The 27,735-nt window shown below is 41.3% G+C and overlaps 1 protein-coding gene across 5 annotated transcripts; it reads left to right on the top strand.

Annotated features, from left to right (window-relative positions):
• ubap2l (ubiquitin associated protein 2-like) lies at positions 1-27,388 on the top strand. Of its 5 annotated transcripts, none has more exons than XM_042435235.1 (30): positions 1-80; positions 1,436-1,573; positions 3,185-3,262; positions 4,470-4,580; positions 6,273-6,447; positions 7,313-7,414; positions 7,583-7,628; positions 10,661-10,705; positions 11,562-11,668; positions 12,009-12,068; positions 12,174-12,226; positions 12,370-12,455; positions 13,381-13,561; positions 13,749-13,947; positions 14,071-14,411; positions 14,548-14,720; positions 14,912-15,032; positions 15,974-16,013; positions 16,137-16,329; positions 16,454-16,520; positions 16,765-17,092; positions 18,187-18,275; positions 18,384-18,437; positions 18,572-18,653; positions 19,046-19,263; positions 19,543-19,648; positions 20,963-21,088; positions 23,584-23,651; positions 24,225-24,419; positions 25,172-27,388. In XM_042435235.1, the coding sequence occupies exons 2-30, from the start codon at positions 1,478-1,480 to the stop codon at positions 25,265-25,267; spliced, it is 3,636 nt and encodes a 1,211-aa protein (XP_042291169.1). In that variant the 5' UTR covers positions 1-80; positions 1,436-1,477; the 3' UTR covers positions 25,268-27,388. The 5 variants fall into 5 exon arrangements, with proteins under 5 accessions (XP_042291169.1, XP_042291168.1, XP_042291172.1 ...); XM_042435234.1 differs by lacking the exon at positions 1-80 and adding an exon at positions 94-265; XM_042435238.1 differs by lacking the exons at positions 1-80; positions 20,963-21,088 and adding an exon at positions 94-265.
• Positions 27,389-27,735: the final 347 nt, after the last annotated feature.

The following is a 27,735-nucleotide window of genomic DNA, read 5'->3' on the forward strand; positions in this document are numbered from 1 at the left end:
TTGTGGGTCCAGTTTCCTCGAAGCGCCCCTGTGAACCACGTGACGCAGCTCTCCGTGGTGTCAGAGTGGAAAAGAAACAGGTAAATTCACACAGTCTCTCGCTTATCGTGTGAGCGAGTCGGCTCGTTATATTTTCTCAACTAAGTTGTATCAACTCGGTGTTCAGGAATTATATCCTGTTTCCTAAATCCGACTGGAAGGTCGACAACGTGACCACTTGTCGGTCGGTTGTGTAGCGGTGTCTTAATATTGAGCCGGGTTTCTGGTCAGTATCGTCTGTTATTTATTTTCATTTTAGCGGCCTGTAGGCCTGTCTTTAGCCTCGGTGTTTTCCACGTCGAGAGCCCAGCCATCAGATTACACCGGGGCCCGACAGGTTGTGGATGTTGCAGTTTATGAAGCTGCCACTTCGCTAAAGTAAGCTAACGTCTCCTAGCTGTGCGACACGACGGTTGTTCGTTAAGTTAGCACAGCTATCAGACGTTAGCAGACACAGCTAGTGGCAACATGGGCGTTTTTGGTGTTACTGGCCAAACATGAAAGCTCCACTGATCGGTGATTGTTGATTAGCTAATTAACTTGTTGGCTATCAAGCTAAGTCAGCTAACGCTAACAACTCAGTGCCGTGTAGCCTGTTAATCGGCACTTAGTTAGCTGGTTAGCTGGCGGCTGTTACAGTTAGCCTCGTTGTCGCCATGAGGTGAAACCGAGAGAAGCGGAAGCCCACCGAGTATCCAGAAGTGGCTGCTTTCCCCTCAAGTATTAGCTAGTTGGCTAGCGTTTTTGGCCATGTGGCTGGCTAATAGAATTGGATGTGTTCGACGGGCCCTGGGTTTAGGCTTGTTTGTGGGCTAGTGCAGACGGGTTTCTTTACGTAACGTATGCAAGATTAAGCAGCCGCTGTCGATAGCAAGGTTAACAGTTTGCTATCAAACAGAGATGATGTTGGCTGTCTTCACTATATGTGCATCTAGTCTCTCCCATTTCAGTACAGTGCAAGTCTTATCTATACTGTCATTTCACAATACAGGTTCATTCAACACCGCGAAGGCTATTTTGATGTAGAAAGCGTTGTTTCATATTCCAAAGAGGTAAATAAGTAAGCTAATGTTATGCACGGATAAGCCTTGTGTGCAGCAGCACTCAGTGTACCTTGGCACTCTTATTTCCCGGGTCAAACCCGCGGCTGGCTTTGGTTTCAGACATTGACCTAGAAAATGGCTCAAAAACGTAATTTTCAACGTTTTCCAGTCTGTCTTGGGCGTCTCTGGAAACAAAACTGATGGTGTCTTCTTGATACCACTGCTGGCTTCCCTCCACCAGGCAATAAGCTACCAGACAGTTTGAGGAAGTTGTATTCAAGTGTACCAGACATGTTCATGACATAAGTAGGTCATAGCTCTTTGTAACGCCTCTCTCATCCTTCTCTCCTCAGGTGTTATTCCTTTGTAAATACTGTTATTTGTATATACTGTAAATGATGACGTCCATGGGCGGGAACCGAGCCCGGGGCAGCTGGGAGCAGACACAGGGCCAGACACAGAGCCAGACACAGCACAAGCAGAGGCCTCAGGTACCCTCACTTTCACACACCTGTCACACATCCCAGGTGCAGTGATTTGCAGCTGGGATGCATATGGACAAAACATGACTCAAAGTTTCTGGCTACAAAGCAGCTGAAATGATACCACATATCAACAATTGGACACTTTGAAATACTATATGGATGGCTTACATTAACTGCTTGGTATTACTGTTGTGTAAGATGTTATGAAAACAGATGCCCGAAGCCTTATTACTTAGCCTTTTAATATAGATAAAAGTAGGCTAAAGCTGAGAACAGACTACAGGATAATCAGGACTGTTAAAGCAATAATCTCAAAGATTTCCATTCAAATAAATGTCTGTTATGTCACTATCTATCGCTGAATGAGGTAACACAATGGTGATTGCGCCTATGGCCCACTGATGAAAGCCCTTGCATTTGCAGTGTTATGAGTATTACATACTGGGTGTTGGTGGCAACATTCCCGGGACAAATCACAAGTGGCGCACAGTTAGTGACACTTTTTTCATCACCCAGCAGCGGTTGGTCCGCCAGAGAGGGTAGGCAGAGCTAATACAACAGACCCGCTCTTCAGCTCACTCGTGTGTGAGGCGGCGTACTGTTTTTTCTGGTCTCTGCTAGTGTTGCGCGTAAACGGTTACTGACGTCACACAGGTGTCACTGTTTGGATCTCTGGGAAGTGAGGTCCAAAAACATATCTGCAATTACTGCTTATCACCATAGGTGTCACTAAAGAGAGCAAACCAGAGATCTTCGAGATTGTTACTTTAACACAATGTTTTGATAATCAGGAAGGGAAAACCTGATTATACAGATTATCTGATAGTGTGAAGGGATTTATATTTTCAGTCTGCACTGATCTGAGTTGACCAGATAACATCGCAGATCTGTAATAATTATGACGCAGTTGAAGCGTCCTTGGATCACAGATTTGATCCAAATGTGGAGACTGCCAGTAACCTGTGACGGCAATGCTTATTGTGAGATGGGATAAAATAGGTGTAGTTATGACTGTTCTGAAAAGAAGTACAGGGATAATGAGAGGGGAACTTTTGTCCTGCTGTGAATGTAAGTTAAAAGCTTAACTTCTGTTTCTTTTTTTTCCGAGGAAGCCTAGTGCTTAAACTTGCTGACAAGAGTACAGTTCATGTTCACTATTTTTCAGCTAATGACTTTATTGAGTCAGGTTTTGTGTTTTTGACATCTGTGTTTTGTTAAAATCTCATATCCCTTCAGGTAATTTAACATGTGTACTATCACATACTAGCTGGTGTGAGATCCTACAAGTTCCCATGAGATTTTTCTGTGTGAGCATATTTCTGCCAGCCGGAGGCAAAGCAGATTATGACATTTATTGTTCTGTATGTATTTAATGCACTGCTGCATCGAAATTGGTGAGGATTTCCAATATCTAGTAGGGTGTTACCATCTTAATATTACAGTCTAGACAACTAAGTTTTTGAATTTTGTCAATTGATCATAATTTTTGAGTATCCACTGGACCTTGAGATTCGTAGATGTCTCAATACAAGTTTGTCCTTTTCGTATTTTCACAAGAATACAAATCTTGTGCTTTTTGTCGACACAATAGTTGACGTTTCACTCCTCTTCGAACAGGCTACCGCAGAGCAGATCCGACTCGCGCAGATGATTTCAGACCACAATGATGCAGACTTTGAAGAGAAGGTCAAACAGGTGAGAAGACGCACAGCATCCTTTTGTAACACTTCATCAGCACTCGGCTTCCCTGTTTAGTTTCTATTGCTCCTTTTGAAAACAGCAAAGCATTACTTCGTTTTATAGCACTGGCACATATAATATCACATCTATTGTGTTTTGTCTTGAGTGTGCTTGAGTATTATATTATGCTTTGCATATTTGGAGTGTCAGATGCAAACAAGGGCAGAAAGACAGTGACGCAGCATTCTAGAAATTATAATAAGGCTGCAATGGTGATGGATTGTCTAAATCATCCGTCTCAAGAACGATTATTAAAATCATATTGCACTGGGGATAGCCTTAAGATTTAAATGTGTTTCTTTTTAGCTATTCTAATGATGGGAAAACCTCTTTCTCCCTCAGTTATCAAGAAGGGGCATGGCCCAGGATCTTTTTGGTCCATTATTTCCCTTGTGTTTGGTTTGTGGTGGATTGAGTTGTGAGTTGATATCTTGAATATTACTGGCTGCTGTTACCAAATTAACCTCTATAGATTCAGACTATTGAAGATAAGTTTACACTTGTTTACCTATCTTCACTCAAGCCAGATAATGTTTTTATTTTACCCATGTGGCTTGTTTTTATTTTGCTATGAAGAATCTGGTGGTGAATCAAATTAGGTTTGTCCACCGTTAATGATTCAGTAAAAAAACAAAACAAGAGGCTAAAATGTCATTTAAGGTCAAAAGTCACAAAGTGCTTCACAATAAAAACAAACAAAAAGCAAACAAAGCAGATCATCTAACTCTGCAAACAGGTCATCAAGACCCTTTTGATAAGACTGTTTGGTTTGTTTTGCAGACTAGTTTACCATAATTTCAAAGAACTTTAATGGGGCAGGGTGTCACAGTCTGTATAGAAAATGGACTTCAACCATTTTACATGTGTTCAAGGCCATGAAGGGTCCTTACCAAGATACTGAATCCCTTCTGGTAGGACAATTGCTGTTCTTCAGCTCTGACCCTCTACTGAAATTATAATTTCACAGTTCACACTTTCTTTTACATATTTTCCACAGTGGTGGAAACAACATTTACCTTTGCACATTGCTATGTCCTGAAATATAATTTCTAACAAGCATTCTCCATATGTCTGCATAAGAGCCTTTTTCTAAATGAGATGCCAAGAGTGTAAGCCAGGGGTCACCTCTGTGTCTCATTACTCCACTCCTCTTTTTTTCCAGCTGATTGACATCACAGGCAAAGACCAGGACGAGTCCATGATCGCACTGCACGATTGCAACGGGGATGTCAACAGAGCCATTAACGTGTTGCTGGAGGGTAGCCCAGACACTGTGAGTATTGGCTTTGTGTGAGGGCTTAGCGCCGCGAGGGCCAGATTCTGGAGAAATCAGTGCTACATGGGGTTAGATAACTATTATATGGTCCTAACAGTGAATGCTGTGCGAGTAGTGCTCCTGTGAAAGTATAGTGTTGTACGAACCTTGACAGAGACAGGGTTTTCCCTGTTAAGACAAGGTAGAAAAAGAAGTTGTAAACTGTAAACGAATTTCTGTACTTTCCCTGTTGGTCACCATGTCACTTCTGCATAAGTAAAAATAAATCCTTTTTAACAACTTGAAAAACTGTTGCATCTTATCAACTAAATGGTTGAGAGGTGAATACAGTAATCAAATTTATGACTAATTGCACTGTATGAATTGGCCTCACTACACAAGTGTTGCAACTAAATGAGCCCTCATGGTTCCATTCAAGCTTTGATATAAATGTAATAAATAGAACACAAGAGGAAGCTGAAACCAGAAAAGAGTGGAAATGCGTCTTGCCACAACATTAGTCAGACCTGATAAGGTCTCGGATTGTCAAGATACAGGCTCAGTGGATAAAATGAGCTGGTTCAATATGGCTTGCTGGGAAATTACCAACAAGTAGAACTGAATTTGTTTTTGTTTTCACATTGCAATTAAAAGTAGTTACATCCATGTCTAGTCCGCACAACTTTTTGGCACACAATGACTTTGTTTACATGCACACTAATATTCTGCTATTATTCCGAAAAAGACAATATTCCAAATTTGATACAGGTCAAGCAAACAGCATACTCCGTTTGGATATTCTGAGTTAGACCTTATACCTAATGTAGCATTTTCCAATTAAGACATGTGGGATATGTTGATATTACTCCGGTTTTAGGGGCATTCTTTGGACACATATACATCGCATTCAGAATATGCGTCTCAGACGGGGTTTTTACCGCAGTTTGCGACACACGGCCTCTTGCCTGCTTACGGTCAGCTCTGTGCGTTGTAAACAAACCAACTAGCCAACAGTTTGCAAGGCCGGGATAAAGATGCATGACGGGCTGGTTGTGTAACGCACCCCTGCGCAGGCAAAAATGACATGCTGGAGTAGGAAGGCAGACAGAGGAGAGGAATGAGAGGAGAGTCGAGAGATGTACAGGGCGGGCTGGAGAAACAGAGCGGGCCTTCTCCACGACAGGGACAGAGGGGGATTGGTTATTATCCTGACATCCAGCCACGGACTGACGGTGACGACTCGGTGTGATGCACCAAAAACACTCAGCAGTATAGTAAACATTATGGGACAACCTAGCCACTGGATGTGCCTGTAACTATAAATTTATAATATCAGTCATATCAGTATCACATATAAATATCAGGTAGTAGCTCACTAATGTTTTTCACCTCGCTGGTTTACTTCACTGCCTGCAGAAATCTCCTGAAAACCCTCTGCATGTAAACGGGAATATCAGTAGAATATTCATTTTCATTAGCCATATAAACAGCTCAGTAGGAATATTGTCTTTTTCGGAATAATATTTGTGGATGTAAACCTAGTCAATGTCTTCTTGTAACGGCACAGGTCTTCGAGTACACTTGAACCGGCCATCAGTTCTCTTCATTGAATGTTTTCTTTCTTGCTGACTCGGTGTAAAGTCAATGGGTCTAGCAGTACTTGAACTTAAAGGAACAAAGGTGTAACATTGTCTGTATTTCTTCCTTAAGGACTCTTGGGAGATGGTGGGGAAGAAGAAGGGCATGTCAGGCCAGAAGGAGACTAGCCAGGCAGAGACCGGCGAGGAAGGAAAAGAGAACAGGGAGAAAGGAGGAGAGAAAGATGTAGCACGTCGTCGAGGTGGAGCTCCACGCAAGGGCCGTGGAGCCAGCAGGGGACGAGAGTGTGAGCGTTTGTTTTGTTTTTTTTTTTTTAAACCAAGCTCTTACTGTTGCTTTACTTGTACTTTCAATTTGAATTATAAACGATTGTTTTATCAACAAAGCACAGGATGCCCTATTTTAAAATTATATTTTTTAATTGTCTAGGGTCTGCATTGTTACTATGACTGTGGGGGACTTTCTAGCATCACTGTGCTCTGGATAGTTAAAATACCAATTTTGCAACACAAAAGCTTCATTTTTACAACATGAGATAATTTCCTCTCCTGTTAATTCGGACTGTTTTCACTGATCAAAACAAGCTGCACTCTTGTGACCCACGCATGAGCATGCGAGAGAGGCGTAAAACACATGGATTATAATTTATCTGCAGTTTGTGAGCCACAGATTTGCATAACAGTAGCTTGTTAACTTGTGGGAACAGTGTGGCTACTGTCTGTTAGACAAAGTTAAAATGTTTCACAGGTGCCACAAAACTACTGAAAGAAAACATGAGCCTTTTAAAAATGGCACTTTCTTGTGATTGAAAACACACGTTGAACCAATTAGAGTAGTATAAAGACACATTTCAGCTCCATTATCCCCTGCTGCGATATATAGAATAACATTGCTGTTTATGCCAACAACACATTAGTTGAAACTAGGAAGTTACAGCTCATTTTCCTTCATGTTTGTTGCCCTTTTTAATTCAGTGTCAGTTGAGACACAGCAGTAGACCCTTCTTATCTCTAACTGTGTTATGAAACGATGGCCAGCAAGAGATTTGTCGTCCATCTTCATTTTGAACAAAGGGCTACTTGGGCTCTCATACAGGACCACATATTTTAACACATTTTAATTTAACACATTTTCTCTCTTTATAACTCCAGTTCGTGGTCAGGAGAATGGCTTGGATGGAGGAAAGGCCGGAGTTGCCGGAAGAGGTGCAGAGCGAGGCCGAAGGGGAAGGGGCAGAGGAAGAGGGGCTGTTGGTAAGTGGCTGTAATCCTTTTAGTGGAACTCTTGGTGACAGAAATGTATCTCCTCAAAATGAGGAAGGATCTCGTTTTTTTTATTTTTACTTCAACCGTGGCCGTCATTTCTTGTGACAATAACTGTCAAACTAAGAATCTCAAGTTGGCTCTCGTTGTTTTCCCCAGGGGCATCTGGACGGCGAGGCGGCAGATTTTCAGCGCAGGGCATGGGGTAAGGGAACACCTGCGTTGCCTAAAACCAGAGGGCCTTTTGTTCCACTTTTACCTGTTGCCATGGTCACCAGAGAGCAGGACCCCAGCCTATTGTTTAGCCTTAATCCAAAGGAGGGAGGACATACATCAGCCAATGAAATGGAACAGCGTGGGCCGGATACCTCTCTCCATAGAGCGCACGGCGTCTAAACATTTTTATTTAAAGTGAAATTTGGATAGTCCCACTCAGTAGAGTGTCAGAAACCCAATTGGTTAACTTTGAACAGTCTCTGCTCTCTGGTCCTTGGCTCTAGCATTATTCAGCTTGTGTTTTGCCTGTTCTGTGTATCAGTATGCGTGTGTGCGCGCAGTTAATAACATGTCAGCTGATGAGTTGGCATCTTACACTGGCAGCTTCACTGGTAGGTGTCATAACAGAGGAAGTACTTCTCAACTTAGATGGCATTCTTTTGTGGTGATTTAGTGGCTGATTTGTAGTAGGACTTGAGTTGTCATAACTAATATCCTGCTGTTGATGATCAACAGTAAGGTGTAATATGTTACTCTGCAGTTATGGATCTTTTAAATCTTCTTGTTTGGTTCTGCTGAAGTAGCGCATGTGACATGATGTGGTTTCTCTAGTGAGGTCAACGGCCGAGTCGCTCCCTCCCAAGAGGAGCCTTAATATAATTTTCTCTTCCTCTGAAAGGAACTGAATGTTTACTTCAGAATTAGGGTAACAGTGTCATAAATATAAAGCTCAGAAGGTAGAAGCATGACCAGAATGAAACTAAAAAAGCTTTTTTGTGGTTTAGAGGTTTGCTCAAGTAGTAGTAGTGTACACAATAACAATGAGGTTACAAAACCTCATGTGTCTTTAAGGAAGCTTTAGCCTATATTGTCCTGTGAAAATGTCCTACAGCTGTAAGCATATTCTTTAAGTGTGGACCCAGATATTGACTTTGATATCTCAAGGAACACTAAAACATGCTTTGTTTCAGACTGGTTATAAATTTGTTTTTTTAAGCTTGTTGTTTTTGTTTTTAAATTTGTTTGTAAGCTTGTTTTGGTGAACTGAGCGCTTGCTGCAATTGCACGCAGTACTAGCCAAGATGTGTTCATGTTACCTAACCCCCCCACTCCACTCCAGTCAACAGTTCTGTGAATGCTTTTGCTTCTTATTTCTAGCAGACAGTTTACCAGCTTGGCTTTAGTGTCATTTAAACTCGGTGACTTAAAGGAAACATGGCTTTCAAGGAAGTGGATAAGAACTTTGATCACTTTATTACTGTCATAAAACCATTGTGGGCATCTGTGTGTGGGGTCGTTTGGTAGCTTGTGCTAGTAGCTCTCTTTTTTATTTTATTTTTTTTTATGATTATGATGATACAACAGCTTGTACCGTCCACTTAACATACATGTTCTGTTTAGAAATGTTAGCATGCAATGAATCAAGCTAAATGAATACTGTGAGCTCACAAACGTAATGGGTACCTTACTTCAGCACTGATCAGCTGTTTGTAGAAATTTGTCCTGAAGTTGGTTCATTCCTTAAATGACTACGATGCTCGGAGGAATATCATAGATACATAAGATCAATAAGATCAAACAGTTATCCGCAAGTGTTGGCTGTAGGCCAAATGTGTTATTTTTGTTCTTTTTCAGAGAGAATGTTTTAACAGTGATGCAGAAAACAGAATAATTTCAGACACATGCTCATCAACTCATTCACTAATTGGCTAATATGTGCAATTGGTAATTAGTCTAATAGGTAATACTAGCTAGATAAATGAGCAGAAAGGCAACACAAACTACAAAAAGCTACACAAAGTACCTGTGGAATTACACAATATCTTTGTAGTTAACTCACCATTATAACTACTTAACAAAGTAGCTTACTACTTACTCACAACAGAGATCTGAATTTTGGCATTGTAAGATTGGGTTCACATGGTTGCAAAAACATTACTTTTTTCATTCAGTACAAAATCTGTTCAATCTTAAGATCTGTTTAAAAGCCATCATCCAGTTGAACAACTCTGTTTTGATCAAAGTCTTCATTGTTTAGTATCATAATATATTGGGTGCTGTCTATTTTCACCTTGCAGAGCAACAGAGTTTCTTATTGTGACTCTTTTCATTTAATGAACATACATTTGTGGCTCATCCTCACTGAGTCAAAATGTGTTTTCAAAAATTGTATCAAAGCCTTGAATTTGATTCTCAACTCGAAGGATCCAAATGAATTACTGCTAAGCCGGTTATCTGAAATGCATCTCAGACTAACATCAGATTTTCCGACTGTTGTTTTGATAGTGAAACTTGCTATATGATATGGAGGTCTGGGTGTCATATGCAGAGTGATGTTGGCCACCGACTCCGGCATGGCTGCATAAATCAATGCCGATAGTGTAAAAGAGATGTTCTGCACTGTGACTACTAAGAACAAGAGAACACAGCTCTATTCATTACGTAGCCAGTTGTTTCTGCTCGTACCACGGCGACGGTTTCCTCCTTTTTTTTTCAGTGCTGTGAAATCCCTTTTTATTGGTTGAATGTTTCACTTCTTTTAAAGAAAATAAGAAAGCAACCAAATAAGATTTTGAAGATAAGATTGAGACGGAGATTGTTCTTTCAGTGGAAGAGTTATTGAATGCTGACTTGTTGGTTGAATGGTTGTTCAGTTATGGGTTTTAGCTGAAGCAGCAGATTATTTAAGGATACGCCGCATCAATGAAAAGTATTACTACTCTTGCCAAACATCTATCATTATAAACACTGTTTGTGGCTGCATTGTGTATACATCTGATCTGTTGGATTTCTTGGCTTGTTTATTGATCCACCATGACTAAAAGCACACTGGCTTGCCTTGCATTGTAGAGTGACTGACAGGTGTAGAGTGTTTGTTCTAGTACCAGCACAGGCAAATCGAAGGCATTTTTGCTTACGCCGCTGCAATGGATTGTGGTATTAAAAAAACGAAAAAAGCTTTATCTTTTACTTTCACTTGTTATGCTTCTTGTAATTGTTGCCATTATTTTCCCTCTAAAGCCAGATTGATAAGGGGCCCAGATATGATATTGCAGGAGGTGAGAGGTGAGTGCATCGCCTCTGGTGTGTCTGTTATTCTTGCTTTCTGTAGGGAGACATTTGAGTGCCATAAAACAGGATGATTGAACAAGAAGACATTATGAAAACAGAAAGAGTTACTCCTCATTCTGTTAACAGGATATGGTATTAATATGACCTTCCTGAAATTTGATGTTAAATCTCTTCACGCAAGCCATAAATGCCTCCAGATTTTCACAGGAAGGATCTTTTTTAGACCAAAAAAAAAAAAAAAAACAGAAAGCTGCTTGGCTTGGCTTGGTTTGACTTAAAAAGAAAAGTGTTGTACGTCTTCATGTTGCTAGGTTGCACCAGCTGTAATTCTCTCAGCATACATGGATGTGTCAGATTAATGAAAGACATGAAGTACCGGGAAAGAGTTGTTGAGGAACAGCAAAACAGTATTTAGTTGCTTACTCCTCCTCATTTGCATGTCTCCCACTGTACATATTCTCAAAGACTGTAATGGTTTCACTTCAAACTCTCTTATCTTTCCCTCTTCTTGCTACCTCCAGTCACTTCTTTTTGAAGTGTCTCTATTAAGTTAAAAGGCCAGTGATAACGGCAGTACTGGGGATTTATTTGAACAGTACTTATAGCGCAATATGCAAGCACAAGACCAACTAAATCAGAAGTAGTGTGAAAATCTAAATTGGGGTCAGTTTTTGCTTTCAAAACTCTGATCCCTAGTTGGTAAGTTAAAAAAAAGACAACAGATTTTTGTGTGAGGGCATCCTGCTTTGGTTGATGTTTTTTTTTTTTAGTAGTGCTGACAGCCCTTCAGCAGTCAGTGCAGACACTCAATTCTCAACTCAACTCTTTTTATCGCTGTTTTTTTCCCCAGAACATTCAACCCCGCTGACTACGCTGAGCCAGCCCAGACAGAAGAAAACTATGGAGGGGGCAGTACCTGGAACAACACAGGAAGCATGGAGATGGAGGAGGGAGCTAGTAAGTTAATTTATTAGGGAAGGGTTACCCTCTAATAAAGAGGGTAATCTTATCAATGATGCATCTGTTTACCATCCAAATAGTTTTAGAAAAAAAAAATCATGTTCAGCATCCTAAAGAAGCTCCTGCAGTAAAGATGAAAGGAAGCTTCACTTGTGTTCAAAAGACGCTCGCTTTTTGATGCTGGGCTTTCTTCCTCGAACCATGCACAAATGCCCAAATCCCAGACATATTGGTATCTTCCCGGGTCTTAGTGTCCACATGTCTGTGTGTCCAGCTGACTAAAGGTTAATCATATCTTTTTCATGATATTCAACTTTTGATCTCCTCACTTCTCCAGGGTTGGAATACTCTGCAGGAGAGGGAACAAATTACCCACCCAAGTTCGACTCTGCTCCTGGTAAACCTGTCTTCAGTTCTCTTGTTTATATGCATTCCTTATTCTGTTTGAAGCTCTCTTTGCCCATCGCGATAGTATTGAACTGATTTTCTCTTCGACTCTTAGGTGCCTGGAGGACTGCCACAGAGGAGTGGGGCACTGAGGACTGGAATGAGGATGTGAGTATTTCCTCATGCAACTGCTATGTCTCTGCACTTAAGCTAAATGGATCACTTCTAAAGAAAAGTCTTAAGTCATAACAGTCGCATCTCTTTTTAATCCAAATCATTTCTTCCATCTTCTACTGTCTCTTCCTCTGCAGCTGTCAGAGACCAAGATATTCACAGCTTCCAGTGTGGCGTCCATGCCTCTGCCTCAAGAGAATGTTACCATCACCAAAGGACAGAGGTGGGTCGCTTATTAGCGCTTATTAGCGTGACTCATGCTTCCCAGCAAAATGATTGGTAGAGAGATAAATTACATTTGCTTTGTTTCCAGTTAATAAAGTCACTTTAAATGTAGTTAAAGTGACTGGACTTCATATCTACATCAGCCTAGCATTGAACTCGAACTCATTGAACTGCAACTAAGGATTATTTTCATTACTGATTAATCAATTTGTCGTTTGGTCTAAAAATGTCAGAAAATGTGAAAAATGTCTGAGTTTCCTAAAGCCCAAGATGAAACCTAAAATGTCTTGTTTTGTCCCGACCAACAGTCCACAACCCAAAGATATTCTGTTTACTGTCATAAAAGACAAAATAAACAAGAAAATATTCACTTTTAAGAAGCTGGAACCACAGAATTTGAACGACAAAACAATAAATTATTAAGATAGTTGGCAGTTAGTTTTCTGTCAATTGACTAATCGTTATTGCTCTAATTAGATGATTGGCTTATTATTGGAGTCTTTGGTTAACGCTAAATCGGTAACAAGTAAGCAAACATATCTCTAAAATGTGAGTGACTGAATACCTTTTTAAAATAAATTGTTGGTTAAGCAAAAAATAGAATTCACACAAACAGAGTAGTGTGCAGATTCTACTTCTTGCTGCCATGTTTCCTGTTTTGTGAGTGTTTTGAGTTTTTTTAATGTGCATACTTTTTTTTTTTTCCTCCACAGTGAGACCAAAAAAGCTATTTTAGGAAACCAATTTTGGGAAGTGCTTGGACAGTATTTACAGTATTTAGAGACTCACTAACACATTGTTGGTTCTGGATCTGTCTTTTCACTGGATTCATTGACGATAAATAAAATATAGAATGTTGCTTCACTTGACACATATTTTTAAATGTCTTCTTGTCATAATGATTGTTTTCTTCCTTTCTATAGGATTGATCTTGCGGTGCTCCTGGGGAAGACTCCCCCGTCCTCCTCCTCAGAGACAGAGAACCCCCCCATGGAAGGCACCCAGCCCCCTTCTTTGTCCCAGTCACTGGTTTTCAGCAACTCCAAACAAGGAGTACCACTCTCCCAAACATCCTCCAGTACCCCTTACACCCAGCACAGCATGGTGAGACCCTCCAAAAACAAAAACACAAGCTTTTTTTTTAAGTTAACTTTGTACATGAATGCTGGCTTTTAGATTTTAACATAATGTAAAGAATAGGGTCGTTAATATCACGCCATAATTATGACAATGTATCCCCGTTACTTGCAGTATTACGTTAACAATCATTCATTATGTACCGAAATCGCAGGTCAGCATGCTGGGCAAGAGTTTTGGGGATGTGGGGGATCCTAAAGGAGGTAGCACAGGGACCACTGGCTCTCAGTTCCTGGAGCAGTATAAAACAGCCCAGGCACTGGCTCAGCTGGCTGCCCAGCACTCCCAGCCTGGACCTCCCAACACAGCCCCTTCATCCTGGGACACCAGTGCCACTTCACTGGGACAATATGGTGAGATGGCACTTTACAGTAATTACTCTGAAAAATATGTGAATGTGTCAAGCTAACTAAATCCCCCTGTTGAAACACTTCATATCCTTAATTGTGTTTCCTTTTTACTTGTTCTTTGCCCAGATATGAAGACTCAGCCAGAGTCTGCGGTCCATACACCCTTTACGAAGCGGCAGCCCTACCAGGCCGCCACCTCAACCTCGTCCATGTTGGATGTTTTCCTGCAGGACAAAGGCCTGCCTCCTTCCTCTTCTGTCTCCTCGGCTTCTTCCTTGCCCCAACAAACAACATCCTCACCCCATGTGGTGCCTCCACCTGCTTCCTCCCTTCCCAAAATGGCGGCAATCCCATCTTTAGGTCAGCAAGTTTCTCCAAGTTCCTCAGATGCCCAGGGCTCCAGTCCACTGCCTTTGCAGCAACACAAACTCAAACAGCAGAAGAAGAGAACCTCGATTACAACGAAGGTAAATTACAACATGTGTGGTGGTTGTAAGGAAGCTTGAAAATACAAACAGTCTGTCCCCAACACCCACAGATCTGCAAAATGTGCATCTGGTGAAAGCTTTTCCTGAGTCTGAAAATGCTCTTCATCTTTCTCAGATTCCAGCAATGGCGGTGGAGATGCCCGGCTCAACAGACATATCTGGCCTAAATCTTCAGTTTGGGGCGCTGCAGTTTGGGTCAGAACCAGTGCTACCAGAGTATGAGTCCACCCCAGCCACCACAACACCAGTCAACCAGGTCCAGAACAGTCTCTACACAAGCCCCAGCAGGTTGGTAGATCCATAAATTTGTAACTTTTCTAAAGGTCTTCCAGCATGCGAACAAGTGTAATGTGAATAGAGGAGCAACTATATGTTGTTCTTTTAACATGTCACATGTAACAGTATTAAATGTCCACAACTTTTAGAACAAACTATATTGTTCTGTAACTTGGTCTTGTCACTACCATCGCTATCTGCAGTGAGTCGACTCCAGCTCTTTCCAACTCCAGCCAGATGGACTTGTATGATCAGAGAGCGCCTCAGACACGGCGCTACCCTCCCTCAGTCTCCTCCTCCCCTCAGAAGGATATGCAGTCCAAGGTAAGGACAAAGCTTCCCACGTTTTTACTTAAACTGATAAAAGCATGTGATATGGCCTTGTGTGTTAGTATGGTGCTCTGAGGATTTGGTCCTGTGGAACTCAGTCTCAGCAGCTTTTAAACTTTGATTTAACCCAGAAGACACCTAGTGTGAATGTCTAACTGTGAAAAAGCTAGATTTAGATTTGTAGAGCTTCACACACATCACATCAAAGTCAAAGGTTTTTAAACAGTCATGAAATGTAAAATTATGATACACAGTAAAGAGAGATGATACTCTAGTTTTATGCATGCTGTACTATGTAAAAATATCAGGATCCAATGCTCAAGTATTGAATTCAACACACTTTTTATACCTCTGCACTGGTGACAGCCCTGATCGGAGGCATTATGTTTTCAGGTTGTCAGTCCATACATCCCATTCTCGTAAACACGATATCTCAGGAACACCTTGAGAGAATTTCTGCAAATTTGGCACAAACGTCCACTAGCACTCAAGGATGAACTGATTAGAATTTGGTGGTCAAAGGTCAAACTTCATGCCTTTTTTTTTTTTTTTTTTATTAAATTCCTTCGAAGTCTTCATTACAAATATTATGAGTCTTGACAGACACGGATGTAAACTGCAACTTGACTGTTTGGTGGAGGCATACAACTGCAAGGCTCTAGTTGTTCTAGTTGTAGCATGTTTCAGGTGTGTCAAAGTGAAACTGCACACTCAGTGTAGATGATATCATTTCCCCTCATTGTTTCAGCTTGTTTGTTTTATTAGGTTGTGGTCATTGTAATGCACTACTGGTTCCAAGCGTGTCCTGTTGTAAATATGCTCTGCATATCAAACAAGGTTCTTATGACTGTTTCCAAGAACCCAACACCCTTCAACTTATGAATCAACTGTTTCCATAGAAACCTGTGAGCTCACCTTCATTGTTGGTTTTACAGAATGGCTTCAGTTCAATACAAGCAACACAGTCTGTGGAAGGTAAGTTTCTATTTGTAAAGCTCTTTTTTTCTTCTTCTTCAAAACATTGTTGAAACTATCTGGGAAACTTTTTTCCAATCACACTGAACTTGACGCCATTTCTTAAATCTTTTCTCTCCCCAGCTGCAGCAGGCTCTGCAGTATCGGTCAAGCCGACTTCTGACTCAGTCACGCAGGCATCAGTCTCCAGCATGGGCACTTTGACGGACAGTGGTCCTGCCTCCTTGTTGACCGCATCCAATCAGACATCCCATAGCGCTCTGGGGCACAGTGAAGACATGCCACCAAGCAGCATCCCCCCTCCTCAACACAACAAGTGAGATGCTTAATTAATGCACACATAATAAAGTAGGAAATTAACCAGCATCATATTTTATGACCTCTCAGGGAACTCAAGATGTGACAAGAAATGTGCACTGAACTTTTCTATCTTTCTACAGCTCTCTCCCATCACAACAGAACAGCCACGCTCCATCTTCAGTCCGGACATCTAATTCAAGCTTACTGGTGAGCTCTTTGTGTGCACATGTCTGTTTTTAAACCAGGACCTACCCCATGAGTCTAACATTTGTAAGACTATTGAATGAGCAAACAAAACCCATCAGTTGTGTGTACATGCTTGCGCAGGGGAGTGTATCTCCTTCCATCTGTGATGGCAGATGGACACATTAGATGTCCATTCACTCTAATGGAAATATAATCTCATCAATTCTAACCACATCTTTCTCTCTTCTTCCTTCCGTCTCTACAGCACCCCAGCGTAGACGGTGACTCAAGCCTGCACTCCTCCTCCTTCCCATCCTCCGTCTCAGCTGTGGCATCTTCATCGGTCCCTTCCTCCTCTTCCTCGGCTGCTGCGCAGGTGTCCTTAGGCGCCCCTCAGGCCTCCTCGGTGGGCTCTGCCACAGTTTCAGCCCCCTCTGGTCTCGGCCCTGTCAGCAGTCTGGCCATGGGCCTCAACACCGCCTCCATGGGCGCCCCAGCTGCAGCAGCCGCCACTGTTTCAGTCTCCTCTACGGCCTCGACCATTCCCTCTTCAGCTACTTCCTTATCCACACGCAGCTCTGCAGCATCCTCAGGTTAGACAAACACAGAAGAAAGAACACAATGTAAAAAAAAAAAAAAAATACTTGTTTATTCACTCCCCTTCAGACAATGTTGCATCTAAATTATGCATTGTAACATTGCTGAACAATAACGGAAAATGATGGTTTATTGTTGCTCTTCATGTTGTCTGCCTTGCTTGTTTTGACTTGCCCCTGTCACCATACAGGTAGCAGTACCAGTGAGTTTATAGTAGCCTCGGTAATTTGGTGTCAGAGCTGCACAATTCTGATTAACTTGCTGGTAAAGTGGGCTGTCAGTTTTGAAGAGCGTATAGAACCGAAAAAATAATTTAAGTACATTGAGCAGAGCTCGTCTGTGGAGTTTATATTTGTCTTTGTTGTTCTGGTCTATATATTTGACAAATGATTACATCTCTTATCTACTTCTGCCTGTGAGAGCTTGTTGGTTATGGTGACGAAGCTACGGAGCTATTATGGTTGATGGTGAGGATGATGGGGATTGTCTGGTATCTTTCTGTAGTCTTGATAGCTTCATTTTGCAGGGGTTGTCTCAGCAGGTTGTATGAAGATATAGTGGTGCATCTACAGAAAAAGATTGCTCAAGAACTGATTACAGAATTTGAGACTTTATTTGGTATGAGCACATTGTTTTGTCTGGGGCTGGATGCATTGGTTTCCATTTCATCACCATCACTGGCTGTGTTTCCATCATTCTGACTCATCTTGCTCTCGGTTTGGTTTTTCCTCTGAAGCTTTTTTTTTTCCTTTTTCTCACACACACACACATTATATTTGTTTTCTTCTCTGCTCCCTCTGCCGGTGCAGATTATCACGTGGTATAATGCAGTCTTGTCATTTATTGATGCAGTTCAGGGAGAAATTAGTAGCACGTCGTGGTTTGATTCAACAGATCTCCCTGCCAATTGAAATGTGGCTGGAGCGTTGTTATTTACAAATGAGATTTTAACTTTTTGTTTTGAGTTTCCACTGGCGAATAAGAGGAAATATTTTCACATATAGTTGTGTAAAAGGTTATAGATATAATAGCATTGGCTTGTTGAGCAAATCTGTGCATTATTTATATTTACATGGTCTTGTGCATTCAGGGAAAGCACCTCCAAACCTGCCACCCGGAGTGCCCCCTCTACTGCCCAACCCATACATCATGGCCCCTGGACTACTGCACGCCTACCCAGTAAGTTCTTGACAAACTCTGTGCGACCTTAATACAATCTGAGCTTTACATGTGCTCACATGATATACAATAACACAACTGTTAAACAAAACTCCTGCTTTGTCTCAGCCTCAGGTGTACGGCTATGATGACCTACAGATGCTGCAGACAAGAATACCGCTGGTGAGTTTTGATTTTTTGTGAACACGGTTCAACTTCAACAATTAAACCAGAAGTAATAGTAAATTTTTTTTAATGTTCAGTATTCTTTGACCCATGAAAATTATGTTTTCTCTCTGCATTTGGCACTTCTCCAGGATTATTACAGCATCCCCTTCGCAACCCCCACAACAGCACTGACTGGGAGAGAGGGCAGCCTGACAAACAACCCTTATTCTGGTGAGCCTTACAATTAAATCGGCTTTTGCATAATAAAAGTTAAGCTTACTGTGTCTGTTGGGCAGTTTTTGCATTCTGAAGAAGCTTTATGTGCTTTCCATTCCTTTGAAGAAAGACAAGATCTCTTATTTATTATTTCAAATTTTCTATGATAGTCTTCACTTCCTGAAAGGATTTTGTTGTTGTCTGAAACTGAGCCTCTCTGGATGACAGCGCACCTATCTGTGGTCACAAACAAGCAGCCACCTCACAACAAGCCTTTTGTGTCCTTTATTTATCTGTGATGTGATTGTTTTCTTGTTTTCACCTGCAATCTCTGTACTTTGACACCTGCAGTAATTTCCCCCCACCTCTGTCCTTGTCTGTCATCTGCTCTCCTCCCCAATTTTCAGGCGACTTATCAAAGTTCGGTCGAGGTGATGCATCATCCCCGGCCCCAGCAACAACATTAGCTCAGACACAACAAAATCAGACCCAGACGCATCACACCACTCAGCAGCCCTTCCTCAACCCCGCGCTGCCACCTGGCTACAGCTACACGAGCCTCCCATACTACACTGGCATGCCAGGCCTGCCCAATACCTTCCAGTACGGTCCTGCTGTGTTTCCGGTGAGAATTTTTTTTTATAGTATCCAAATGTCAGCTTGTTGAGTTGGAGTTTGTAGTGTTTTCTTACAAGGAACAGACAATTAACTAGAGTTCAATCTATTCTGCTGCGTTTTCATATTTAAATATGAATATTTTCTGACCTTAAAACCATGGATTTTGATGCCCCATCATGTCTTTTCTTGTCGTGCCACTTAAAAACAAACTTCGGTTACCCCGATCTGTCTGTTTAGTTGAGTTTTTTCCCTTTTCTGACTTGATGTGAAATGTCTTCTCGTCCAGGTGGCTCCTACCTCGTCAAAGCAGCACGGTGTGAATGTCGGCGTCAATGCATCAGCCACACCCTTCCAGCAGGCTAGTGGCTATGGTTCCCATGGATACAGCACTGGTGAGACACTAAATGATAATGAAACGGCATGTTTTTAACGGGTCATGCAGGTCCTGCTCTTTATACTTGCATACCAATAACTCTGTGCCGATTCTCACAATGAGCCCATTGATTGCTCATTGGTGTGGAGTGCATATTTCATTTGAGCTCTGCAGCATCTGCAAGCTTAAACATGATGCTTGTGTCAAGGCAGTTGTTTTGTGGTTTATGGAACAGTCTTGCCTGCTGATTCTCACTTGAACTGTTGACCTCAAAGTTTAACCAAAGAGCATGAATAACGATCAGGTTTGTTTGTGTCCGAATATGGCAAATGCATTCACATCTCGTACACAATTCTCATTGCTTGTGCACACAAGGAACATGCCTCAACAATTCAGCAAGAAAACGTTGCTTTTTTTTTATTATTCAATGGCTTCTCATGATGCAATATTATGGGACTTGCATTTAAACCGAATGGGGGTGAAAGGGAAGTGGGGGGCTTGAACAGTGGCACCTGGCTATACCAGTTTAAATAACAGAGGGGTTAGATTGTTGGTCTCCTGCTGTCTTCCATGGCTTGCTTTGCTCATTTCAGTAAGTGAAGTTTGCCCCCTCAGGGCTTCACCATACACCCCATCACCTGCACACACATTCATCACAAGCACATCAACCAAAGGAGCACCCATTATCATTTTCCCACATTTCTTCATATGACTCCCCTTTGTGCCCATTTTCTTTCAGGAGTTTTTCCTCAGTGGCCTTCTGTTGTGTACTTTTCTTTTTATTTATTTATTTTTTTTAGTGATGCTGTATTTTATCTTCACACTTCAATTCTTCACTTTTGGTCACAACACACGGGGGCACCTTATTTGTTCTGAGCTGCATCATCTGCTGCTTTCTGCCATCACCCAACTCAAGCTCACTCTCCACCTCCCCTCCCTCCTCCCCCCTCCCACACACACACCCTGCCTGCTCCCTCACTTCCCCCCCCACCTCCTCCCGTCAGACTTGGGTCAGATAGTACTTGCAAATGATGGTTAGCGTTGATTCTGACCTGCTGGTTGTAACGGATGGGCAGGCTTTGCCACATAGGACAATGCAGTTGGTGTCTTAAGTTCAGCTAATTACAGCAAAGTATTCAGATGTCAGTTAAGTGTGTTTCCTGGAGGGCTTGACACCATCTGTATTGTCACAACTCGGTAAAACCTGCCCATGTGGTACACAGTTTAAAACAAACGCTATGAATTATTTGCAAAGGCTATCTGAGGCAGGTCTGCCTCCCCTGCCTGGTGTGTCTAACGCTGTGGGCTGCGGCTGTGTGTCTGACTGTTGCAGGCTATGAGGATGTGGGCCAGGCTTCAGGGAGTGGGGATTTCTGTAAGGGCGGATACGGCACTGCCGTGGCCGCTGCCGCTTCTGCACAAAACAAGCCAGCCAGCTCTGTCACCGGGCCTGGAGTCGGTGAGTGCCGCCACATGCCAAATTTAAAACAACAACAAAGAAAAAAAAAAAAAAAAAAAAACCCTGTCCCTCCCGTCTTCCTCCTTGTGTCACCAACCATCCTTCTCCCCCCCCTCTTTGCTCTCGTTCCTTTGCCTCATCGCTGATGAGCTGCGCCTGTGGGAAGACCCGTCACACTACATGCGCTTTTAGACAGTCCAATGCAGCCTGCATCTCTTAAAAGCCTTGTCTGCCATTGTGTCTGTTACCTGTTCTCTCCCAGAGCAACTCATCATCAGGCTAATCTGGTTATTATATTCTTGACAGGTATGCTGCATAATTATCAGGTTTGGAGTCAAAAACGTGGCAGATCAGAAGCGTTATGACTGCCATAAACAGATGATGAGTTACTGTGGTTGATGCTGTCCCCTTTTTTTATTTTTATTTTTTTTTATTTTCCCCCCTTCTGTGTTGCTTGCTCTTCACTCATGTTGTCATTGCTGGTAGGTCGGTTTCCAGAGAAGCAAACACTCTGTCCTGTGTGTGAAGTAGGTTGTAACCCAGGAGAGAAAGGACAACGAGATGTCTACAATACTTACAAAATAATACTGTGCTCTGTGACAGTGCGTGAATGTAATATTTTGAAGAGCTTCTCGTCAGAAGTGGCTGCATCAGTGTGCACTCCACCACACACAGCTCTGGTACCTGAATAAAAACAAATTTACCTTGTAAAGCTGTGCTTGAGGGTTTGATCATCAGTATTTCTGCTCTGATACAGATGATCTCTGGACTCTTGTGTTGTGGCATTTCCATGACGAATCACATGAGAATTAAAGAGAATTTGTAACTGAGCAAAATGACTGAAAGAAGCGATACCCAGTGCAAGTTTTTTTTTTTTTTTTTATCGATTACTTTGAAATCCAAAGTGTTGATGCTGATTGCCTTGTGATTGTATGGAGCAGAGAACATGGCATACTCACTGTTTCACTCTCATACTGTGCTGCTCTTCATCAGCTTGATTTTCATTCGCACTGACATTGTCCATCACAGGGGCTTTAGTTCAAGTCCATCAAAGGTGATTAAAAGTCAGGAGCAGAAAAATAGTTGGAAAGTAGAGCTTCAGTGATTAGTCGATTGGGAGAAAATTAATGACCAACTATTTTGATAATCGATAAATTGTTTTTAAGGAAAAATGCTATAATAGAAAACGCCTCTGACAGTAAACTGAATATCTTTGGGTTGTGGACTGTTGGTTGGGACAAAACAAGATGTTTTATGTTGCACCTGGAGCTTTGGGAAATAGTGATCAACATTTTTCACCATTTTCTGTACATTTTAAAGACAAAACGACTAATCAAGATAATATATAACGAATAATCAACAGATTAATCAATAATGCAGCCCCATCGGAAAGCATAGAGAATAATTATGTAGAGCTGAAACAATCATTTAGTAGATTAGCAATAAAGTCCATTGACAACTATTTTAACAATTCACTGGCTCCAGCTTTTCAAATGTAAATATTTGTTGTTTTATTTATTATTTATTTATTTATTTATTTTTCTTATCTATGATGATTTTGGTTTTTGGACTGTTGGTCAGACAAAACCTGTTACTGTTTTCTTACATTTTTATAAACCAAACAATTAAGAAATTATCAGAAGATTCATCAATAATGATAATGGTCATTAGTTGCAGCCCAAATTTTATGTGGAGAATAAACTGCTCACTCCTTCAGGTGGATTTCTGCTTTACAAGCTGAAAATCTGTCCTGTGCTAAGTAAGAAATTTGGTTATGATTTCTCCAAATGTTTAGTCCTCTTGCTCTTAATATTAGACTTTTTTTTCTCAATTTCTCCTTTAGGGACTTAAAGGCACTAACACGAAAACACCACTAGAATGAAATCTTAAGTTTTGAGTGTCCTGTCCAGTGTCTGTCTTGTTTTGCACACCAGTTGACCCTGTTCTGCGTCTCCATGGTGATACGGGGGGTCAGTGTGTGCAACAACAACCAGAGCAGTAACCACCAGATACAGTCAGACTTCAAACACTGTAGCTGACTGGAACTGAGGCGCTGCTACACCACTTTTTTTTTCTCACCCTTCTTCCTCTTCATCTCATCCCTTTTCATCTCATTACCTCATCTCTCTTCACTTTCCCCACTAAAGGGGAATTCTACTGAAATCATCTATGAACTTCGACCGTCATAGATGTACACCTGACATTTCCTGGTATTCACTTTTGTTGTTTTTTAAGTGATAAGATCTTTTTTTTCTCAGACTGCAATGCCTGAAATTGAAGCATTTCATCCCTAAATATATTAAGAATCCACAGAATTATAGATATTAGATTTGATGTTTGTTAGTATACACCATATTGCAATTATGCTGGTCAGAATCAGAATATATAACTATGTGGCTGGTCGTGGTTTGTTTGCTGGGTTTTCCCCTTTTACGTACCCAGTTTGGCCAGTTTTTGGACTTAACTTTGCTCCCTGTTTCTTTTTGTGTGTGCAGGAGTCTCTGTGACATCAAGCAACACGGGGGTACCTGATATTTCAGGGTCTGTTTACACAAAGACACAGGTAAGTACAGGATGTAGACAAGTTCCTCTGCTCTGGATATTCAGAGACAACATGAATATTTAAAGTCCTTCCTCACAGGAAAAGATATTTTTTTAGCCATGCAAGCAGTATGACTCTCAATGTCACACATTCATGTCCCCCTCAAGATGAATTGTAATCATGTTGGTGATTCTTTTTAATTTATTCTCTTAACTATCCGGATAATACTAATACTCTGCTTAATGACCACATACCTGCAAAACTAATGACATTCCCATCAGGCTTATCCATACTTTGTGTTTTGTGCTAGTCATGCATGCTAAACTAATACGGTCAACCTGGGAAACATACCTGCTTAACATTGTCATTGTGAGCGTATTAGCATGCCAATGTTAGCATTTAGCTTAAAGCATTGCTTTAGGAAAGAATAAAGGGCTGCTAGCATGGCTGTAGACAGTATTGTTTCTTCATGCATATTATAAAATTGCATTAAAATTGAAGCTGCATTGATATTAAGTGAAATTGGGACCAGTAGAGTTGTTTGAATCAAGCTAAAATGTTCACCTCCGTTCTTGTTCTCACTTCCTCCCGTAGTCGTTTGAGAAGCAGGGTTTCCACGCTGGCACGCCAACAGCTTCGTTCAGCCTGCCCTCAGCTTTGGGTAGCGGGGGACCCATCAACCCCCCGGCTGCCGCTGGCTACGCCCCGGCCCCCTTCATGCACATCCTGGCGCCGCACCAACAACCCCACTCTCAAATTCTGCACCACCACCTGCAGCAGGACGGACAGGTAGAGTTACACACGTTTTTCGTCCGGGGTCTCTGTTTTTGTGCCATCTGCATCTGTCGATGTAGGTTTCATATCTGCAGAACTCAAGGAAAAGATGATGTATTGTTGCCTTTTTAGTTCTGGTTCGTTTCACATTCACACTTATTTATTACAAACCAACTCAGGAGTTCATATTAAGTCATATGGACGGACAGGTAACTCATTTAATGGACTGTTTTCAATGAGTTCCTGTCAGTCCATATGACTTCTTGATTACTCCTCTTAGTGCATTTTGTGATAAGTCAGTCAGTGCAGGCAAATAACCATGTTACTCTAAATCCACCTGTACATGCAGCAGATCAGTAACCAGATTTCTTTCCTACACTAACCTGATTTTGAAAGCTTACTCATTTTAACTGCGGTAATGATAGATGCTGCTTTCTGACTGTTTTTGGGGTGTGTGTTTCTACGTCAGAGCAGACTTGACAGCACAGTGAGAGGATACTCAAAAGCGTAGCAGTGGAAAATGACTTATATAGACTTCTACAGGCTATTTTGTGTTAGTTTTAGTTGAGCCATCGCTCCGTGTAGCGCTGTGCTTTCCCTGTCTGCAGTCTTTTGTTATGCACCTGCAAATATGCAAGTTGTAGATGATAAATCATTGTGTGTGTGTGTGTGTGTGTGTGTGTGTGTGTGTGTATAAAAGCTCAACATGTCACCGAGCAGCACACATCTGAGTAAGCCCAGCGCATAAATCTCTCCTCTCTCAACAGAGCGGCACTGGACAGCGCAGCCAGAACGCCTCCATTCAGCAGAAATCTCAGATCAACAAGTCGGCATACAACAGCTACAACTGGGGGGCGAACTAACATCCACTGTCGGAAGCCCCCGCGATGTTGACAGAAGCTGGGAGGGGGCTCATCACTCCTTCCGCAAACAGTCTCCAAATATAAACTCCCTCTTCCTCCTGCAGAGATTCCCTCCCCCAAGTCTCTTGGCCCAGCACTCCTGCAGCTCTGACCGCGGTCGGAGGAGGTGCTGTGCCGAGAGAACGAGCACTGTAATGATGCATGGATGGATGGATGGATGGGTGGGAGGGACAGGAGGGGCTTAGAAGAGAGGGGAGGTCAGAGCTTAATGGTTATAGAAATACACCGTCAACAGGTGAAATATTGAGTGTTGGGAATTTGTATTGTGTTAACTCCCCCACCCCACCCCCCCGCACGCCCCACCCTTTTTTCTTTTACTCGTATGTAACATAGAACTGTTTTCTAAAAGAATGAACGTTTCCTGTACGGTCTTTTTTTTTTTTTTTTTTTTTTTTTTTTTTTTTCCCTTGACTTTTTTTTTCTCCCCCCATTTTGTTTTCTTTTCTTGCTGATGGGGAGGAATGAAGTAATATCTGAAGGTGGGGGGACAGGCTGGTTTTGTATTTCTCACCCTCAACTCCCCACTCTTGGAATTTTTGGTGGAAACTCTTCCCTCCCACACAAAATACTCAAAACACATTAATTTGCTCAATTGCTGTTTAATGTTTTTTTTTTTCTTCTTCTTCCTCATTTTTATGTCATTTTAAGTTTGAAGAAACAATTCTCTAAATTGGTAGAGTTGTGAAGTTTATTTTTTACCAAATATAGATATATTATATATAGACATATAAGCGAGCTCACTGGCTTGGACTGTGAGGAAAGTGTGTTTGTCATGTGATTGCGTGCATGTTTGTACACACGGGGGCCGTGGTTGTGTACTGTGCTTTGTTTTTTGCCTAGCACAGTATTTTTTCATAGTGTAAAAAAAACAAAAAAAAACTTAAACCATTATCCAACACTTGTACAGTAACTGTTCCCATGAATTATAAATATGTTGCATAAAAAGGTCCCATCTATTCTGCAAGAGATGTTGAGAATGATTTCCAAGGCCAATACACACCCAATCTGCCTTCCAGTGTGTTTCATTTTTGTTTGTTTCTGAAGCCCCCCCACCTCCTCCTCCTCCCCCCGCTCCACCACCTGCCCCCCCGCCTCTCCGACATTATAAGGAAACCTGCAGCATTGAATACTGATGGACAGAATTGTACTATGGGTTTTTTGTCAGTGATTTTTTTTTTTTTTTTTCCTTTTTGTACCGTGCGTTTTAAAAAAAATTTAAATGGATAAGCTTGTCTTGTACATATATAAAAAAAACACAAGTACTGTAGTCCCTGTTTGTTCGATGGCTTTCTCCTTTTCCTTCTCAAATCCTTGCAGACTTGTTAGCTTTTTTTTGTTTCATATATTTTTTTTATTTTGTAAAAATATATAAATATTAAGTAAATAAACAAGAAAAAGACATTTTCATCATTTTGGATGTGAATGTCTTTTAAGAAACTATATTTGTTTCTCATGTGGCTTGTAAATACAGCAGCATCTTTTTTTTTTCCTCAAATGCTTTGACAGAGAAGCCCAGTGTTTGTTTTTGTTTTTGTCACTCTGCAGGTTGGCTTTGATTCATCTGGCAGTTTGAAATGTTAATTCATCGCTGGTATCGGATATCAGCGGAACAATGAATTGACAAAAAGAAAAAAAAAAAGAGTCTTGTGTCATCAAGTGTTTGGCACAAGTGAAACCATCTGACAGTCAGAAGGTTTTAGGCTTGGGGTTTCTGTTATCGGCCTCCGTTATCTAACAGGCTCCTGAGGATCAGCAGTACCAAATTAAACTCCAAACACAGCACTTCCTCAGACATTTTTCTTTTCGTTTCTTCTTTGTGTGTTTACATTTCACATTCTTCTTCACATACAGCCGTGCTGCTGATCCTAACATGAATATGTCTGAGGAGTAATGTGTCCTGGTTGCCTCATGAGGTGTAAAAGGCACTGTGTTAATTATCAGAAGTGAGGTGAAAAGCAGTGGTGGAAAGTAACTTAAGTGCAATACTCAAGAACTGTTCTGCTACATGTACTTATGTAAAGTAGCATCAAATAAAAATACTTGTGTTCTTTTGCTCCACGACATTCAGAGGGAAATATTGTACTTTTTAATCAACCAGATTTATTTTAGCAGTTTGTTACTCTGCAGATTAAGATTTTGAAATATGTTGTTATACTATGAATAAAATCACCTAACTGTATATAAATTGTTTAAAACATTATTAAAACAACATTAAAATGATTCTTACATGTTAATGCATGTAATTCAATAACATAATGTATAAAAATCAACTGTAATTGGCTATTTTGCCTCCATAATGAGTCATTTTACTTTTAATATTTAAAGTGTCAAAACAAAAATACTCTTTAAAGATTTGAATGCAGAATGCACTTTTACTTATAACGCATCTTAACACTGATATTTCCAAT

Source organism: Thunnus maccoyii, chromosome 15 (genome assembly GCF_910596095.1).
Source record: "Thunnus maccoyii chromosome 15, fThuMac1.1, whole genome shotgun sequence".
Lineage (NCBI taxonomy): Eukaryota > Metazoa > Chordata > Actinopteri > Scombriformes > Scombridae > Thunnus > Thunnus maccoyii.